This window comes from Palaemon carinicauda, chromosome 13 (genome assembly GCF_036898095.1).
Source record: "Palaemon carinicauda isolate YSFRI2023 chromosome 13, ASM3689809v2, whole genome shotgun sequence".
Taxonomy (NCBI): Eukaryota; Metazoa; Arthropoda; class Malacostraca; order Decapoda; family Palaemonidae; genus Palaemon; species Palaemon carinicauda.
This window is the reverse complement of record NC_090737.1, coordinates 98295628-98315436: the sequence shown is the minus strand read 5'-3', so window position 1 is coordinate 98315436 and position 19809 is coordinate 98295628. Positions and strand designations below refer to the sequence as shown.

The 19809-nt window shown below is 35.7% G+C and overlaps 1 protein-coding gene across 5 annotated transcripts in view; it reads left to right on the top strand.

Moving 5' to 3' along the window:
• The window catches only part of LOC137652344 (mannosylglucosyl-3-phosphoglycerate phosphatase), a 266291-nt gene that overhangs the window by 215720 nt on the left and 30762 nt on the right, over positions 1–19809 (top strand). For 4 of the 5 annotated variants that reach the window (XM_068385696.1, XM_068385697.1, XM_068385698.1 and 1 more), the window contains exon 12: positions 15196–15423. The exons of the other annotated variant lie outside the window; for it this stretch is intronic. In XM_068385696.1, coding sequence (XP_068241797.1) covers positions 15196–15423 — 228 coding nt within the window. The remainder of the gene's footprint in view (positions 1–15195; positions 15424–19809) is intronic. 5 annotated transcript variants of the gene reach the window in all.

Sequence of the window (19809 nt, the reverse complement as noted above, 5' to 3'; positions counted from 1 at the left end):
TGAACATTTGGAGTTCATAAAAAAATTCTGTAATTTTTCCGGAAGCATTTCACTATGGTCTTTGAGAATGCAGATTAAAGAGTAAGCTGGTTATTTCATTGGTAACTTGTTGGCATATTTTTTTAAGGGATGGTCATTCTTAAATTCTGATCTCAAAGAAATACTCAATCTACCATATTTTAAAAGTTATATTTTCATCTTCAGCTCTCTATTCCTTGTCCAGTACAATAGGTTCTTAGACGAGACTTGGCCTGCACAATTGGCTGATAAAAGAAGTGAGAGCATTTGCCAGCTTTGTCTCATGTAGATCAGGCAATCATCTTCTTCTTCTTCTTCTTTGTTTACATCTTTTCCTACTTCTATGTGGGGTCGATGTTTCTGGTCGGTTTTCTCCATCTACCTCTGTCCCACACCTCATCACCGGTTAATCCCTTTGATCGAAGGTCATCCTTGATACAGTCCACCCACTTTCGGTTTGGTCTCCCTCTCCTTCTCGTTCCCTGTACCTCCATTTCCATCACTCTCCTCCCAATATATTGTTCATCTCTTCTCATGACATGACCATTCCACCTCAGTCTACTTTCTTGGATCTTATCTGATAATTTTCTAATTCATATGAGACTTTGCAGCCCAATTTGATATGAAAAGATGAACAGCAATAGCCAGCTTTAGCTAGGACAGATCAGACAATCAATTTATCAATGGATAATTCAGATGATACTTGTCCAGGACAAATTGGTTTATCAAAAAATGAACACCAATGGCTAGTTTTGTCAATGTCCAGCATTGTCCCAGGTTGACCAGGCAGTCAATTTATCAATTGATAATTCATATGAGACTTTTCATGTATTATTAGATAGTAAATATGAAGAAAAATGCCTAGCTTTGTCCCAGGTAGATCAGGCATTCAATTTATCTATTGATTCAAGTGAGTCTTGTCCAGCAAAATTAGTTTGTAAGATATGAACAGCAGTGACCCACTCTGTTCCAGGTAGATTGCTTAATGAATTTATCACTTGATAATTCAGGTCAGATTTGTCCAGCCCAATTGGTAAGTGAAATATGAACAGAAATGGCCCACACTATTCCAGGTAGATCAGGTAATGAATGATTTAATTGGTAATTCACTGTTCAGATGAGGTTTCTTCAACAAAATTGGTCAATAAAATATGAACAGCATTGTCCCACCCTGTCCCCAGTAGATTAGGCATTCAATTCGTCTCTTGGTGATTCAGCTGAGACTTGCAGCACAATTGGTTATTTAAAACTGAACAGCAATGGCCTACTTTATCACAGGTATATCAGACAATCAATTTATCAATTGGTAATTTCAGATGAGACTTGTCCAGCACAATTGATTGATTAAAGATGAACAGCTATAGACTGTTGTGTCTGAGCTAGATCAGGGAGTCAATTTATTGATTGATAATTCAGATCAGACTTGTTCTGTTCTCTTATAACTGTCCCACCTTATGTGAGACATATGCTCTTAGATTTATTCATATTCAGTCTAATTGCGTGATAAAAGATTAACAGCAATAATCTACCGTCCTAGGTAGATCAGATAATCAATTTATCAATTGATAATTTAGATGAGACTTGTCCAGCAGAATTGGTTAATAAAAGACAAATAGCAGTGACCCACTTTGTCACAGGTAGGTCTGGCAATCAATTTATCAATTTGACTTACTGGTGAGATGTCCAGCACAATTGATAAAAAAAAATGACACCAATAGCCAGCCTTGTTCCAGGTTGATGGGACAACAAGCACAAAATCCCAAGTCCATTTTCATTTCCTTTGATGTATCACATCTCCATTAAATTCCAGAGGGCTTTGTAAGAAGCAATTTCTACCATGCTTCAAAAACCAGATTTAAAATCAGTGGTAGAACCTTTATCTAGTAGTAGAGCTTACTCCTTCACTTCTGGCCAACAGCTGTGGAGGTGTAAATCCAAGATGGATGGTTAGCGAGTTGCCTCCTTAGGATTTTTACTGAACCTAGCCAAGAACTATTTCATATCAGAGATGCCTAACACCAGAGCCTTTTAGAGGTTAGAAAAATTGTAACTATATTCTTTCTTGGACACCACGTGGTTCAGAGTGGAACTGTACTTATGAATATCACCTACAACATAAACTTGTTTACCAAACCAAGATACATAGTTTCCAGTTAAAAGGATGAAGGTACAGTCTTAATAACTTGAATTAAGGTAACCTTTGACTAAAATTTTTTTTTTCAGTTAATCTTACCCAACATTCATTTTGCTATAAACTTTTAAATTGTAGCTTTGGTTGACAATAAGAATTTAGTTGATTTGTATGACTAGCCATCCCATAACTCAGTAACTACCACTATTGAAAACTGTTTAGAATTTGAATTGGCAATGCTTACACATTTATTGGAAGAAATAAATAGTTGATGGAACTTCAGCAACTCTCTAGTAAACAATACATTGCCTAAAACCCCTCCCTATATACAAAAACTGCTTTGCTTTGTTAGAGATGAAAAAAATACTCAGACATATAAGTTGCTTTATTTTCTTACTATACGGTAAAACACATAGATGCATATGTAGTGGTGTTGAAGAGGTTAAAAGCCCCAGGATAGACTGAAAATTTTTGGTTTATCAAATACAGCACTGGAGTCAAAATTATAGCTAGACATTTCAGTTCATTAAATATTTTTAGGCAAAGTAACTCCAGTGAACATGAAGTAGACATACCTTGATCCTCATCCAAAAGAAGGGAGATGATTAGACCAGGCCAACTCTTTATTTACTAAAGAAATTCAGCCTGCACATGCTTGATTATTCTTTATTTGCAAAGCAAAGGGAAAAACATGACATCTGTACATCCAAAGACATTTTCTAAGGGTTTTAGGTAAAAAGGAGTTTGGCAGTAGAGTAAAAAGTACTCATGAGATTACTGTACTGGATTTATGGATGTGTGCTATGTAGCCCGGCATTCGTGGTTGTGAGGCCATTTAGCACCCAAATACAATTAGGGTAAAACCCTGGAGTTACACTCTGAGGTAAAAGTTATAAGAAGTTGAACAGCAAGATAGGAGAAAGGAAGGAAGAATGGAGTTACAGTTAGAAGGATACATCACATTTCTTAACAGTGTGCTGATGTTTTTCACACTAGATTGTTGTACTAAAAGATACAGGGCAGAGGAAACTTACATCAGATTCTTGTGCTGAGCATTAACGGAAAAAGGAGACTCTTGCTGCTAGTGCCTAAAAGTCTCGCCTAAAATGCTTCTTAATCTTGCAATGATCACCTCAAAAGTTTATAGTTAGCTGATCACCCCAACTCAAGCAAGCGTCTTATGTATGCATACTAGTTGATGTAAACAATAGCCTTAACAGAAAATTCCAACAGCTACTTTATTTGTTCTTAATATGTACAGTAAGACACTTCCAATAAGTTGTTAATTGCACTGCATTTTATTTTCCTTACTTTTAATTACCTCCCATATACATGAGAGTATTTTCTCACATTGTTATGCATTCATGCTATGTATGTACTTTTTTCATCTGTAGGCCATAAAAGCTAAATTAAGCATTTTAATTGATAAATATGCTATTAAACTAACATACGTTATCAATAATGAAAATATTTAATGAACAATGTTTCAAATGTGCTAGAAGTCAGAATAAAGAAAAATATTAATCCTAATTGAAAATATAATGTTTAGTAAGTAACTTTACCTTATTAGATAGAACAGCTAGCTTACAGGGCTTAAAGTTGGGGTGGTGAGATTAGATGAATTATTGGCTCTTTTCATTTTTCCACTCACTCTATTATTTTCATTTCCATTGTTATTGCAAGCCATTTCTTAGCAGCACCAGAGGTTTAACCACCACTTACACGGACAGTATTGCACTAATATCTTTATTGACAATACTGCACTGTAATTTAGGATTTTACCATTTTGTGCACCAGAATAACCTAGTGTTTAATTAAAACAAATACTTGTTTAGAGACAGGACACATGACTGAAACAGATTTCAACAATCATGTGATAATGTTCAACGTGTTGCCTGATTCAAAATTCCGCCATAATTTTTTATTTTTTTTTATTATTTTAGCAAACTTTCTCATTAGCAGAAGTTCGTATGTATGCAGTTTGTATGGTGAAGGATTACTGTATAACACATCTGAATTTAATGCTAATATCTTCTTTGTTACAGTACTGTATTCATATTTTTGTTGGTCACTACTTTCCTTCCCCTATCATCAGATGCTGATATCTTGAAGGAGGATCATGACTCCTATGCTGAGTATACCCAACCAGAAATATTTTTCTTTGGGACAATCCAAGAGTTTGACCCTAATAATATAGTGTATATAAACTGGAAAGTTCTTGCTTCTCCTCTAGCTTGATCACTTCATCCCAACCTATAATTAAACCTAAAGCTTTAAAAGCTATGAGAAAGAAGATCAATAAAAAGACAAAAAAATAAACATAAATCCAACATTTTCAAACCAGCTTTCTTCCATTTATCACTGGCTATGAAACTCAACAAAGCCAAGTCTAACCAAATGAGTGAGGTTTACCACAATCGGTGCACAGTAGGCATTACTTAAATGTGTTTGCAGCATTCCTTCAAACCCTAACTGCACTCATTTCTAGCCTTCTACTATTCTATTCCCACTATCAGTCTCCAGTCTTTCTGTCCAATAGCTTAACTTTTATTTCATGCTTCAACGGCAGGGTTTTCCTTCAGTTACATTAGGGTGTTCAATGACTTTTCAGGCCTAGGTTTGGGCTTTATGGTGCAAATATAATAAAGCAAATCACATCGCAACTTCTTTGGCCATTTCAGAAGGAGGTCTGTGGCTATGGGTCAGACTTCTTGGTCACCTTAGGAAATGGTAGAGGGCATATTAAGAAATGTATAAGTTTTTCCTTCTTCAGATTTATCATTAGGGTTTATGTAATATTAAGGTAAAGATTTCAGAGCAGGTTCCTTTGATGAAAATTAAAAGGTGGGAAGTATTATCTTTTTTGAAGTGCTTAGACTACACATTAGGTGATGGATCCAGGGAGATCCAGGGAACTGTCAATACTTTCTTCAACTTTATAATCGGGAGAAAATTATTGTTACTTTCTTATTTAGATAAGTCTGTGGCAGAATGACCATTTGGTACTCTGCTAGATCCGATCAGATTAGCACAAATTTTAGAACAGGTCTCGAACATGGGACAATTTGACCTCTTTGCTCAGGCTTCTAAGGTTTCTGTTAGTAAACATTGCCCAGCTATGAATCTGGTGATGGCTCGTGCTCCATCAACTGCAGGAATATCAGAACCCAAATAGGTCAAGGCTCTGTGAATGTCCTTTTCGTACGACCAAAGGATGAGAAAAAAGTGTGCGATGACTACCAAAGCTAAACAGTGATTCTCAATGTTCAAGCCACTGAACGGGGGAGGCTTTCTTTATTTTTCAGACATAGTGATAGATGTTCAGATGTAGAACCTATTATTTGTCAGGTGCTAAAGCAGTGGCATGGCTTCTCTTTCAAGCAGATTCATCCCTATTACTGTACATTCTTCTATAGCCTTTATAATATTCAAGTCTTACAGTCATAAAGGCCATCGAATAGGTGAAAATTATTTTTCCTCAGGGTTTTAAAAGCTGTTTGTAGTATCCATGCCATCTGGGAGATTAAGAACAGTGCTGTACTGTATGTATCAAAACTGAACAAGTTTTTAAGCATTTCAAGGTTTTACATGCCGACAACCTCGTCCGTTCTAGCTTCCATTGAAAGAAAAGGACTGGATGTTCTCTATAGATCTTTCAGATGCTTATTTTCATGTCTCAACTCATACAGAGTTGAGAAATCTTCTAAGGTTTTTGTTCAGGAAGAATTTTTTAGTTCAAGTGCCTTTGTTACTGTCACAGCATGATCCTACAATTATTCACTCATATCTCATAACAAAATGACTGCATCTTTTATGAATGTGTATTCTTCTGTACCTAGATAACTGCTTTGTCCTGGCGAACTCTCGTCAAAGGTACTTAAGGCAAAATCTATGCCCAATCTAGTTTCTAAGTTTGGGCTGTAATAAAGTGGAGTAAAAAATTCTTTGTTCAATCTAACTCTTTCAGTTTTGTATTTTGAGATTACTCATAGAGAAGAGAGTGTGCTCTTTCCTCAAGTCTTTGGAGAATTTTATACTTACTAGTGGTTGTGTCTCATAGTATTAATGTCCTCTCTAGAGAAGTTTGTGCCACATTCGAAGTTAAAAAGAAGCTATTAAAGTTTCAGCAAATGCAGTGCTTGGATACATTAGTAGAACTTTTTACTGGGATCAGCCTCAAGTCTCCAGTCCCAGAACTCATAGTATTTACAGAAACATCTGTAAAGGATGGGGAGCAGTCCTGGACAGTCATATGTTGTTCAGAATGTAGAATTAAAGTTTAGAGATTTTCCATTTCAAAAGCCTAGAGCTGCCAACAATTCTAAAAGCCTTGTTGTTGGTGAAGGATCTAGTAATAAATAAGGCTGTCTTGCTGTACTCTGACAAGTCATCCGCATTGTCTTATGTGAGGAAACAAAGAGGCACAGTCAATGATCTTAGTCATTCTGGCTCAGGAACTTCTATGTTAGATGGAAGCCAGAAATATTTGTTGGATACCTCAATTGGTTACTAGATAGGTGAACATGTTGGCAGATCAGTTGAGAAGGAGGAATTGGCTCATTTCCATCAAATTGTCTTTTTATCCTCAAATTGATAAAAGTTATGAATGAAATGGGAAAGCCTCAAGTTGACTGATTTTTTTGCCAGGTATTCCAGTTGAAAGATAGATACATTTCATTCTGCAGTATCAGTCCCTTGGACTTAAGTAGTAGTTGTCATGATGCATTCTCTCCTTTAGTCATAATCAGAAGTATGATCAACAAGTTCAAACAGTCAAGAAATGCAAAGCTGATTCTTGTTCATAGTCAGCCTGCAAGGAGGAATATTTTCTGACTACCACAACAGTACCTAATACTCCAGAATTTCATGCTTTGATTGACCTAACCAGAATTCTTTTGTGTGGTAAAAGCAAATTGGTTTTCAAAACCTTTCAAATATTCCATAATTTCTTCCATTATTAGGTACACCTTTTCCCTGTACCAGCAGCAATGGGCTCCGTACTTTACTTGGTGTAAGTTCAGATGTGTTTCTGCTGCTAACTCTTCTCTGGAAAATATCATAAAGTTTTATTGTTTCCTCAGATCTGCGAAAGGTTGCTCAGTTGCAGTTTTCAAGGGTTATAGATCTATGTTGGCTTCAATGCTACAACCTTGGGTATAGGTCTAGCCTACAATACTGTACAGTCATTAAAAGTGTTGTCAGATTTTTTTTTTTTTTGTATCGAGGATCCATGCAAATCAAATTTATTCTCAGGAGAAACAGAAACACTAATGTCATCACATGCATATTTATTACAAATGTTTTTGACATTTCAAATGTCATCATCAGTGCTACCTTAAGTAAAGATGAAAGAAACAATACAATTTCAAATTAAAAATTACATAAGTAAAGCATTATTAAAAAATACATACAAATTGCATAAAAAAATCAGTCTTTTACAAAAAGTGGGACAGCAGAGGTATTACAATTGAGGTCAGGCTTAAAATATTTTATGTGAAGAGATTCTAAAATTCTCAAGTCATTTACTGAAGAACAAGAGTCGACTATCTTAAAATGCTCACTACGTAAAACGAACTTACATATTTCTGAGTGTTCCCTAACAACTGAGTGTGCTGGATTACGGAGAGGGAGACCCGTTCTGCTCGACTTTCCAATATGATCATCGGTCCTGACTTTGAAGGCACAATAAGTGCTCCCAAAATAGCAAACTTGGCAGTTTATACATGTAAATTTTAAATGACCGATGATCCAGTAGCAGTCGGCAGGCGGTCTTTGAAACGAGAAAACAATCTAATTTTAAACTTGTTTACAAAAAATAAACCTAAAATCAGTTCATGAATATGTCTTAGAGAATTGTTCAACAAAGTCCTTGTTATTTCTAAAAAGAAATATCATTCCCCAGGAAAGTCATAGAAAAATACAATTTCTGTTTAGGGACAGAGGGCCAGTACTGCTGAGGCTGATAAGTATTGTTTAAAAACTTTCTGACCTGTTTATAGGAAATTTGTTCACTAAAACTATTACTAATGCAAAAAGACTAAAAAAATCATCTCCGTATAAAAAATATGGAGAGTGGAAGAGTGGTCGTAGGCTCTATGCAAAAGAGTAATTGTTGAGTTATGGTAGGGCTAATCATACAAATCTAATATTAATCCTATAATTCTATATTGTTTTACCTTAGCTTTCATTGTGTACTGCACAATGAATATTGGGTATGTATCGAAATATTGCAATAGATTTTATTTTTAAAATTCTCTTTTTTACAAGATTCCTGTTGATATTCACAATTCAAAAGAATAGAAAGTTCTAACTTTATATGTTGTCTTCTGTCTGTAAATGTTAATTTTATTCAATACTCAAAACCCACTAAAAGACAGTACCTTTTTATTTCTGTGAACCTCCTCTGATGTTCACATTGCTTCTTCTCCAGAAACTCTTATTTACTGGTGATCAACATTTACCTGTAAAAAAAGTTGAAATTTTGAAGTTTTATTTTCTTTCCTTTCAATAAACACATGGCTTTAATAAAGAAAGGAACATTTTAGCAGTAAGTGATACAATAGAATCTGTTTGTTCCTTCAGTTTCTCTATCGACACAGTTTAGTTCAGATATACATTTGTCCTCACTGTTCGTGAAGTCACCTTGTCTTCAGTTTTCCTGGGAAGAATTGGTCCTGAATTCTGCAGCGACCCTTGAAACTGCTGAATTTTGCCAAAAATTGAAAAGTTTAAAAATTCATTAGTATTTGAATTATTTCAACAAATTAGAAAAAAAATTAAAATATAAATATTTGATTAAAACACATTGTAAATGATATGACAGACAAAGAAAGCATGGTTGAACAAAAGCATGATGAAAATACCTTTTGTTCACTGACGTTGCGCCAAGACAACGTATATCATGTGTTGCTAATGTGAGATTATACACCACACCCTATTTGTTGACAGATGAGTCAGTCAATCATGGATGGTGATCTGTTTCCGGGCAGCTGATTGGCCCACAGATTATTATTATTATTATTATTATTATTATTATTATTATTATTATTACTTGCTATAAGCCCAGGGGCCCCAACAGGGAAAAGAGCAGCATAACCCAATAGAATTGATGCTAGGGCAGGCAGCACCTCTCGTGTCACATTCGAATTTGCGTTTTGCAAATTTTGTCTAGAAGTATTAATTTGTCCTCATATATTTTGTGATACTGTACTTCCGATAAAATCTTTACTTTAATTACTTTAGTGCTAAGCAGTACTGTATAGCTTAATCTAGTTATTAGATGTACCCTTTTCCAGCACAAGGACATCCGCAAATGTACATGGACTTCACCATGTCGCACTTACAAAAATCAAATAGATCACATAGCCATTAATAAAGAGAGAAGGAAGACTCTGGGAAATGTAAGAAGCTATAGAGGTGCATATATTGGTAGTGATCACCAGCTCATCATTGCCACACTGAAATTAAAACTAAAAGCACTCAACAGAAATGTAGATAGAATACCTAAGTCTGATATAACTACGCTTCTAGAAGATGACCACAAAGAAACTTTTGCAATTGAATGTAGGAATTTATTTGCAGTCTTAGAGACTTTGGGAGACGAAGAGCAGTCAATTAATGAAAAAAGATTGATGTGATATTAAAAACATATATCAGTCAGTGTGTAGTGAAATTTTGGGACATGCTTTTACAAGGAGAAAACCATGGATATCAAATGATACTTGTGATACTATAAAAAGTAGACCAAGACAGAAATTGATTGTTGAAAGTTTTCGAGGAAGTAATGAAAATTACAAGATAGAGCATGCTAAGTATTCCAGTATTAATAGTGGAATTACAAGAATATTTAGACAAGAGAGTAGAGGAGGCTGACAAAGCTATGAATTCAGGGAGTGGCTATAGTGTAAGAATTGCTCACAGAATTATTAATGAAATCTCTACTGGGGCAAAGAAGAAGAAGCATATACTCATTAAAAAGAGAGATGTATCTGTTATAACAACAGCAGGTGAAGAAAGGCAATGTTAGATGGAACACTAGTGAGGTCATGAATAAGAGATAAGAAGGGAATAATTTGATTGACATACCTTAAGCTGAGGAAGACCTTGATGTGCTCATGAATGAATTCAGTGTGTTTGAAGTCGAAGCCATCATTAAAAAACGTAAGAGACGGAAAGGCCCTGGATACGATGGAATAACTCCTGAGATGATATTGGCCGAAAATGAAGTGACTCCTGGAATACTTACAAGATTATTTTGTAGAATGTGGCATGGAGAGGCAAAACCTGAAGAATGGGAGTTAGGAGTGTTGGTGAAAATGGCAAAAAAAGGTCTGACTGATTGCAATAATTACAGAGGCATCACACTTACATCAGTAAGTCATGAAAATTTATAGCATGCTCATTCTAAAGAGACTAGAGAGAAAAATGGATGAAAAGCTGAGAGATGAACAAGCAGGATTGAGAAGAGGTGCAAGTTGTACTGACCAAATTTTCATTTTAAGACATGGTACAGCTATGTGTAGGATATAAAAATCCACTTTTGATGGCATTTGTGGACTATGAAAAAGCCTTCAAATGTGGGCACCAGCCAATTTTGTGGAGAGTTTTATGTTATTATGGAGTTCCTCTTAAATATGTAAATTTGATAAGTCTGTTTATGAGCATAACAAATGCAAAGTTAATTTTAGTGGAATTCTATCAAATGAATTTCCCTTGAACAGTGGAGAACTCCAAGGAAATGTGTTGTCACCTATGTTGTTTATCCTCCTCATGGATTTTGTAAGGCATAGAACAAATACGGATGGTGGAGAAGGATTGGACTGGATTGATAACAGGAAATTAGCTGACCTAGATTATGCTGATGATCCTGTTCTTATTAGCAGAACACCACAGGACTTCCAAAGCTTGCTTACCAGAATGCAGGAAATATCACATGAGGTTGGGCTCTAGATAAATAAAAGAAAGACAGAGATGATGAGAACACAATATGCAATGGAAGATGAAATATCAGTGGAAGGAGAATGACTAACGAGATGGATTCATTTGAATAATTAGGAACTATGATCTCTAATACAGAATTTTTAGAATTTGAGTTTATTGAAAGATTGAAAAATGCAAATCAGACAGTGGCTACATTAAGTTAAATTTGGAAATTAAATTGCCTGAAATTACATATATAAATTAGGCTATTCAGGTATATCAGTTTAGTGAGATTGGTGTTACTGTACGGACGTGAGTCGTGGTAGGATAATGAAACAATATCCGACAGATTTTGTAGATTTGAGAACAAAGTCCTCAGAAGAATATTGTGAGTTAAATGGCAGGACAGGATCAGAAATGAAACTAAGAGAGAGATTACACGAGTTCCATATGTGAATGAAATCATGGTGAGGGGTAGATGAAGATGGTTTTGGCATGCTCTTTGCACTTCCCTAGAGAGGTTCCTTAATTTCGGGGTAAATAAAGCAAATACTCTTAATTTCTTTTTGGGTAGCTCAGAAATCAACTTAGTTTTAGATTCAGAGTTGTATTTCAGGCCTAAACTACCCAGTTTCTCCCCTAACCTAGGTTAAGATGCTCAAGTGGTAACTAGGGGTCATCTACACCATTCAGCAACTGCAAGCATTGTGTTAGCTTTAGTGTCAACTAATCGCATAAGTGAATAACAAGTGTTGTAGGTCATGGTAGGCTTTCGAAAACGCAGTATGATCTAGTTTCTTTTACCTTCCTTTGTGTCCAAAATGTTTTTAATTTTAAGTCTGCCTCAATTTTTGCACATCCCTTCACTATAACTGTATGAAGACAGTTCAGTAGAGAATAGATTTTTGTCCTGTATTTGGACAAACAAATGGTAATAGATTTAGTGTCCCTAATTTGTTCTGTAAGCTGGTGTATAATCACCTAACCAAAAATTCTCCATTGTTCATTGTTAAAATTTGATCACAGTAGTGCACAAGGAATTTGAATAAAAAATTATCAATGCTTAAGAGTAAAAGTATACAGTATAACATTAGGAGCACAGCTACTTCCCTGATTTTTGGTAGAAATCTTTCTTTTTTTCTAAAGTTTCTAGCAGCAGCTCAATGACATACCAAGTGGGAAACGTAAAACATCATCTTAAACAGTTTATCAAAATAAGCTAGGCAAGTAATCTTGACCAGGTTTATAACCTTAACCTTATTGAAATACTTGTACTAGAATTTATCCCTCTCTTTCCTTCATTTGCACTACACTTGCAACAGATTGTTGTAGTCAGCAATATGAAGATTAGGGAAGATTCATAGAAATTATTACAATTTTTGTAATGAAATTTCTTATTTCTCTACTCACCTTATGTTTATATATGCTCACCATAATCCCACTGATTCATAGTATCAAGAGAAGGGTTAATGTCAACTTCAAAATATACCTCCTAATACAAAAATTTAGGCTTTCTTTCAAAATATACCTCCTAATACAATCTAGGCTTTCTACATTATATTACAAACATTTTACCCTTATTTTCTAAGATAAACTTCAAAGCATTCACCAATGTCTGTTATCACTGCAGAAATACAGACACACAGCCAAGTAATTTAACTAAATATGATTAATCATTGTGGATTATAAAATATTCATTGCTGTTCTGTGACTTTATATCATTGGTGTATAACTTTATTTGATCATTATGTACAGCATTATGTTCGAATAATTTGGAATTGACTTCTTTTTATGGCAGTATTTTTCTTTATTACTGATTTTGGGATTTGGATGCTTCAGGTAGGAACCAGGTTGGATCATAAAGATATTTTTATTTCCTAAGTCTTCTGCCTCTTAAGCTAAGTATCAACTACAATCCTTTAATCTCTGAAAGTGATTTGATGATTTTGGGCCCCTGAATCTCTAAAAAGTGAAGTCTTCTTGTAGTTAGAAAGTTTTATGTTGCTGAATTTGTAAAGGGTTTTAGAAATTTTGTACTTTTATTAAGATCACAGAAAAACAGGTATTGAAATTGGAATCTTTTGACATTAGTTTTAGGATTTTTGAAAGTCTTGTGTTAACTTATTTGCTAATCAGTCTTATAAGAATTTCCTTAAGTAACTGTAAATTATACTTCCTTAAAAATCAAATTTTCTATCTTTTACTTCAGCTTTATGAATTTGTCGAAGAAACTGTGTGTGGAACATTTTCTTTTGCGTTAGTTATACACCAGAATTGAATGAGTCGATGATAATTCTATGTAGGTTGTTTTAAATGATAGTTTGCATTCTTGATAAAATAAGATTCCTCAGGCATGGTGCATAATAGTGGAAGAAGAATATAAAGAAATCAAGGACAAAGACACTGAAATATGTTTAAACTTTAACATCCAAGGTTATATGATGATGAAGAAATCAGTGCTTTGTTGAATATTTTGAAACTCCAAACTTGACTTTGTTGCGTAGCAGATGTACATATGTTTTTATCTCATCCAACTTTAAATATTTAGGTATTTATGTCATTAATGATTTATCTGGTGGTCTGTTTGTATTTTATTCTCTTGTACTAAACTAAATCGCACCGAGTATTGAACTTATTTAGATACTTATAAAATGCTATAGGTCTACTGTATTTTTTCAATTATTTAAGAGCATCAATATTTAAAGATAAAACTCTTGGTATAATGTCTTTGCATCTGATATTTTAATCTTTAATTAACTTTTTCAACATTTTTTACCAAATAGACAGTAAATTATGGATAGACTTACTGTACTGCATATAACTTTTAATGACAAGTTTTTTTTTTTTTTTTTTTTTTTTACATGATCAACAGGTATAACTACTAAATATTTGTCCATTTACAGGTAATAATTATGATTCTTAGCTTTAAGAAAGTACAGTGAGCTTATGTGTTATTGTATGATTTGTGTACACAGGTAAATACAACTCATCATATACAAATTAATGTACAGTAGGTATTAGTGGTGGTTTTGATTTCCTTAATTTAGAAAACAATAGGGAAAAATTACAGATACAAAACATAGTTCTAGTTATAGGTTGAGGCATGTTGCTAAGGATAATCATTGCCATTTTGTTGATGTTTCTACCTACTATAAGTTTTGTTTGAAATTATTAATCATGCTGGCTACTTCCACTAGATGATTTAAGCTGATCATTGTTTACGTATTTGGGTTGCTTCATTGATTATATTCCACTATATTTTCACCTGTTAGTGTATTGATGAAATATTAGCAATGGATATCCTTCTCCAGTTGTTGTGTTGTCACCAACAAGGCATAATTAGGAGATACATATGTGTATATGGAGAACATTGAAAGACTGATCTTTGTATGAGTGTACATCATATTTTATTTTCCTTCACTTAGACCATTGTAGATTCACCTGTATACAGTGCCTAAGAGAACCTTTACAACTGGTACACTGACAGTCGAAAATGAAGTGTCATCTAATAAATGTTGATAATTTTAAGTGTTGATTCTCAATTAACTGTTAGAAGTAAATTAAGATATGATAGACTGCTTTGTGTTATGAAATGAAATACAGTAATGAACTTGCTTTAGTACTTTAAAAATAAGTACTGTACATGTAAGTATTTTTGTTTTTTTTCCAGGCATGTATATATTGAAGCAGCCTTAAACTATTTGTAATGGTCTCATATTTATTGTTTTCAAGTATTTACACTACAATTTATTGTATGTATGAATTTGAATGTAAGGTTCATTGTAGTTTATTTGTGTAATTTTAATTTGTTAGCTCTTTCACAGTGAATAACCACAAATGTTTTTTGATGTGCATGTTTAAATGTATGCTTATGTCTGTATGCTTATGTGTATATGCAATTGCAAATAGCTATACAGTATTTGAGCTTACACTTATTCAGTTTATGTCCACATTTTTTTTATTCATCATTAAGGGAACGTTCGTGCTGGTTGTGATCCACTGAAGGAAAAAGTATAGCAAACAGTACTCTTTTGACAATGTATGTAAACACATGCATGCAACTTTTCTCAATTATTATATGTGCAGTAGTGTCTTTGTTCCTTTACATGGCATCATTTGCACTCCAGTTTGATGTCAGCACACCTCAAAGACCTTTCTCAAGGAGGATCGATAATACAGACTTTGAACCATGAAACGTGGGAAGGGGGTCCTCCTCCAGTAATTGAGGAAGACCTTACTTCCTGTGTAGAAGATCTGGAAAGTCCCTGTTTCGGGGATATTCCATCTCCCCCTCGTGAAGATTTTGCAGCAACTCGTAGGGTACATCAACGTCGGCTATCTGGTGATTTGGAGAAGTGAGTTGAATTCTTCATAGTAGGAACCACCAGTACATACGAGCAAGACAAGATGTATTATTTGAAATGCTCCCTTGTGTGACTTTATTGCTTACCCAGCTGCTATTCCTCACGTTTGTTTGATTGGTTTGTTACCCTGCCCCCTTGTTTATTGGATTGTAGAGTATGAATCTTTAGTTTGCTTTTTTACCATTTTGGAATGAGTCAGTCCTACTTTCTAAAGATTTGCACTGGTTTTTGTTAACCAGATTAGATGTCCCACAAAAGGGAAGGAAGGAACGGAATTTCTCAATTGTAATGTCTGATAGTAATGGACTACATGATTACAGCATTTGTTCTTACTTTCTATTAAATTCTTTCTTATGCTGTTAACAACTTTTTAATATTAAGGTAGCTTTATTTTTCTTCTATGTTATTATCTTGCTTGAAAATACAGTTCAGCATTAGCTTTGCTCATGACCTATTTTCAGATAAAAATTCATTATTTTACTCTGGCAAGTGCTGTATACTTTAGCTTTAAATATATTTTACACAGTATTCTAAATTTTTAAATCTAATGCTGTACATTACCTTGTTAAGGATACACAAGTTAAAAAAGTAAGTTTTGTTAGCATCTCCATCATTTTCAAACAACGACCAGATTTTTCATAGATTATTTTATCAGTTCTAGTATTTTGAGGTACTGTATAGGGTCAAGTTCTTTGCTCTTCTTCAGGTAGCTTAAAGAAAAAGACACCGAGAACAAGTTAATGACTCGAATCGTAAGTAACGATACAGAAATCTAGTGATAGTTTATGAAGATATATGTACTGTACCTCAGATAAAAGTATACTTTAGTCTTTTTCCTTTATTCCCTTGGGAAACAGTATTATTAGTATCTTTTCTTATGAGTCGTCAAGAAGTACAGCTGCCTTAATAAAGAAATCTTCACACAGCTCTAAACTGTACAGTTAGCTACTCAAATCTTTCAGTTTTCTGATAAGATATATCACCATGGTTTGTTCTCAAAATTAATCTGTGGTTAAAGATTGACATAGTATTGTTAAAAGACTTATCCAGCCACATCATGTATGGTGTCGCATGTTTTCAGTCCCCTATTTAAGTTTCTTCTTCCTCTTTTAAATTTGTATTGGAATTTTTCTTGTCGTTCTCCTTCTCTGCTTTACTGTGCTCATTCCTATATTGTATTTTCTCGCCTTGGTCCTACATTGTATTTGCCTTTTTCAGTTATACATTTTATTTACTGTGATCGTTTCTACAATGTATTTGTATTTATTTTCCTCTACTATATCTTTACTTGCATTTACTTTCCTTAGTCCTACATTGCATTTGCTTTCCTCAGTTCTACATTGCATTTGCTTTTCTCATTCGCAAGTTGTATTTTTTTGTTCCTACATTGCGCTGTATTTGCTCTCCTGTGTCCTGCAAGTTATTTCTGAAAGAATTTTTTTTTAATCATGCTTACTATTTTTTCAATTGTGTAAAATTGTGTGATGGTTGTTATTTGGCTTTTATGAAACTTTGAATGATTGGAGGTTAAAACATCATATACCATTATCTTCCATATGCTTGACTTTGCAATGAGAGGATGAATTAGGCCAAATTAGAGTTGGTATTTTTCATTCATGGATGCAATCATAGTTTGCAATGTGGTAATGTGTTGGTTTTCTAACTTTTGAACTGCCATATCTTGGATTTGCCTTGACTTTAAAATGTTGTGAGGAAAATGGTAAATTATCTTTTTCACCCTTAAAATACAGTAATGTTATGCCTAATGAAAGGCAATAGTAGTACAGTTAGACCCTGCCATTCATAGGACTAGGTAACCGAGATACCCACAAATGGTGTAAATCCCCAAATCATTGCTGTCCCCACCTGGTAACACTACTTATTGCTCTTGGCAATTAACGGCTGTGTGTGCCTCTTTTGACTCGCCACCTCATAGCAGACGTAAAAACAACCCTGAGCTGATACAGTAAGATTTACTAAATCTAAAAGATTTATTGTGTTCAGGCAATTCTTTCCTTGCCAACTCTTCTATTTTGAGTTTAGAGCAGTGAGTTGACTATACTCTACAGAAAACAATTTTATGTAATACAATAAAATACAGTCCACCCACCCTTATCTACAGGTACACCAATTACAGATCCACTTATATTCTGTTGAGCATTTTGTAACAATTTAGAAAATTATTTATGAAAGTTCACTTATACTCCTCCAGAAAAATGTATTCAAACAAATTTAAACTCCCCCCCCCCAAAAAAGGAAACATGTCCAGTGACAGGAATTACTGTCCATTCTCCCAGAGCCAAAGGAAAGTCTCCATCCTCATCTGAAGACTTCTGGTTTATCCTCATCTGAAAACTTCTGGTTTTAAATGAATGGAAAATATCTTTGGAGTTCTTTAAAAAAAAAAAATAGTGAGGAGAGTTGAATGTGTCTAGTGTTATCTTTTCATGTCTAAATAAAGAGCTTTTCTTCTAAAAAAAAAAAAAAAAACAAGGGGGAGGCAAAATTTTTACCCTTGTAAATGAATTATCATATAAGACATTTTATATAAATTCTAATTTTCTTGTCCTTTTTTAATCTGGAATTCCACGGTTCCCCATGACTGTAGCCCGGATCCCGGCCACTCCGGTAGTCCTGCCTTCCCCAGCTACTCCAATAACTAGCTGACAGAGGTATATAGCCCCGTACACTTTATTTCCAAGGTTAATGGAAAAGCTTTGGCGACCTCCATCTCCTTTTCTTCCAAGACACTGGATGCCTGCTCCTCCCTCGAACGATGTATGGTCTCTTATATTCAGTAGAGAGGATGGTACCATTTGACATATTCTCAAGCGCATGCATGCCCTGGAGCATTGGGACGTAGTTCCCCTTCCACCCTGACCCGCAATAAGGAAAGTACCTGGTACTCTTCCGATTCCTGTTGGGTCTCGTACCACGGTTTCTCCCATTACTGTTGGCCTGCCCTGGCCTTTGTCAGCCACTTATTATGTTCCCAGTTCTATCCTTGGAACAGAGCAGTCATATTCGTGTGGGGGAGCTCATTCTCCAGAGTATGCTGCCTCACTTTCGGCCTTGGTGAGGGATGAGGGTGCTCAGGGTCTGGATGTCCTGAGGACCCATGACCGTAGTCCAGAGCCCAGACTACTCTGAGTAGGAGAGGTTGTTTGTGAAGGTCCTTGCGCTCATTCGTGAGTGCAATGGCGGGGGGGAGGCTACCTTGGCACCTCTGGCGGAGAGGACTTTGGCCATAGATCGGCCCTTTTTTTGTCCCTCTAGGTTCGAAGCCCATGTTTGATTTGCTTAGGTTAGGTCTCATGGACTTGGCTCTTGACGAGTTGGATGATCAGATCTGCAGGTCTGAGAATTCACTTTGTTCTAGTAGGTCAAGCAAGATCCTACCATCTCCACTCTTCAGGCAGCTGAGGCTAAAGCGGAGTCGGCAGCCATGGAGATTTCAGCCTTGTTCACTCTTCACGATATTTCCTGGCTTGATCAGGGGTCAGGAGCAGTTATGTACTTCGCAAAAGCCGAGGAGGTCATCAACCCCACTGCCCTTGGAGAAGTACAAGATTCTTGTACTGTCGGGTGGGTAAGCAGTCACCTTCCATGCCCACTTGTCAGCAAACCTATGGGCTAACTGGGCCTTGAAGAGGTGACACATTTTGGTTTTTTGCTTTTCAAGACAAATTACCTCGGAGGTGACATTGGTGTTGAGGAACTCGTCGGTGTGGGGTGCCACTTCTCTCCTGCTGGAGAGTCGTGTGCAGGTAGTGATGGAATTATGGATGACTGCTTTGCAGGACTCTGTGATATAGTATACAGTTTTATCTTTTTCAAGGTTCCTAGTCCTTCGAAGAGTTCTGGGGTGGCCAAGCCTGCAGAGTTTGGATCAAAGAATGGCCCTGGGCCCGCTACGAGCCCCTGGCCTGCCGCTCATGCGACCTCTTCCCAGAAAGAACCTGTGCATGCTCTGCATATTCCCAGCCTGCTCCATTCAGCAGGGGTAGTGGTGGGAAAGAGGGGGAGGAGAAAGTGAAACGCTGATGTCAGCATTCCCCCTCTCCCGCTGCCAAGAATCTGTGCATGAACTGCCTTTTTGCATATTCCCAGCCTGCTCCATTTAGCAGGGGTTGTAGTGGAAAGGGGGAGGGAGAAAGGGAAACGTTGATGTCAGCATTCCCCCTCTCCCACTGCCAAGAATAGGAGGTTGCTTATCTTTGACCTGGCAGACACACGGGCCAGAGTCTTGGTTAGGTGGTGAAAGTCCTTTGGGATGGTTACTTGCTACCTTTTTTGGACCTAGAGATTTTAAAATACCTTACCTGTTTGTAAGGAGAGAGGGCTTGGCTCCAACATAATTGCCATTCTAGTGAATTT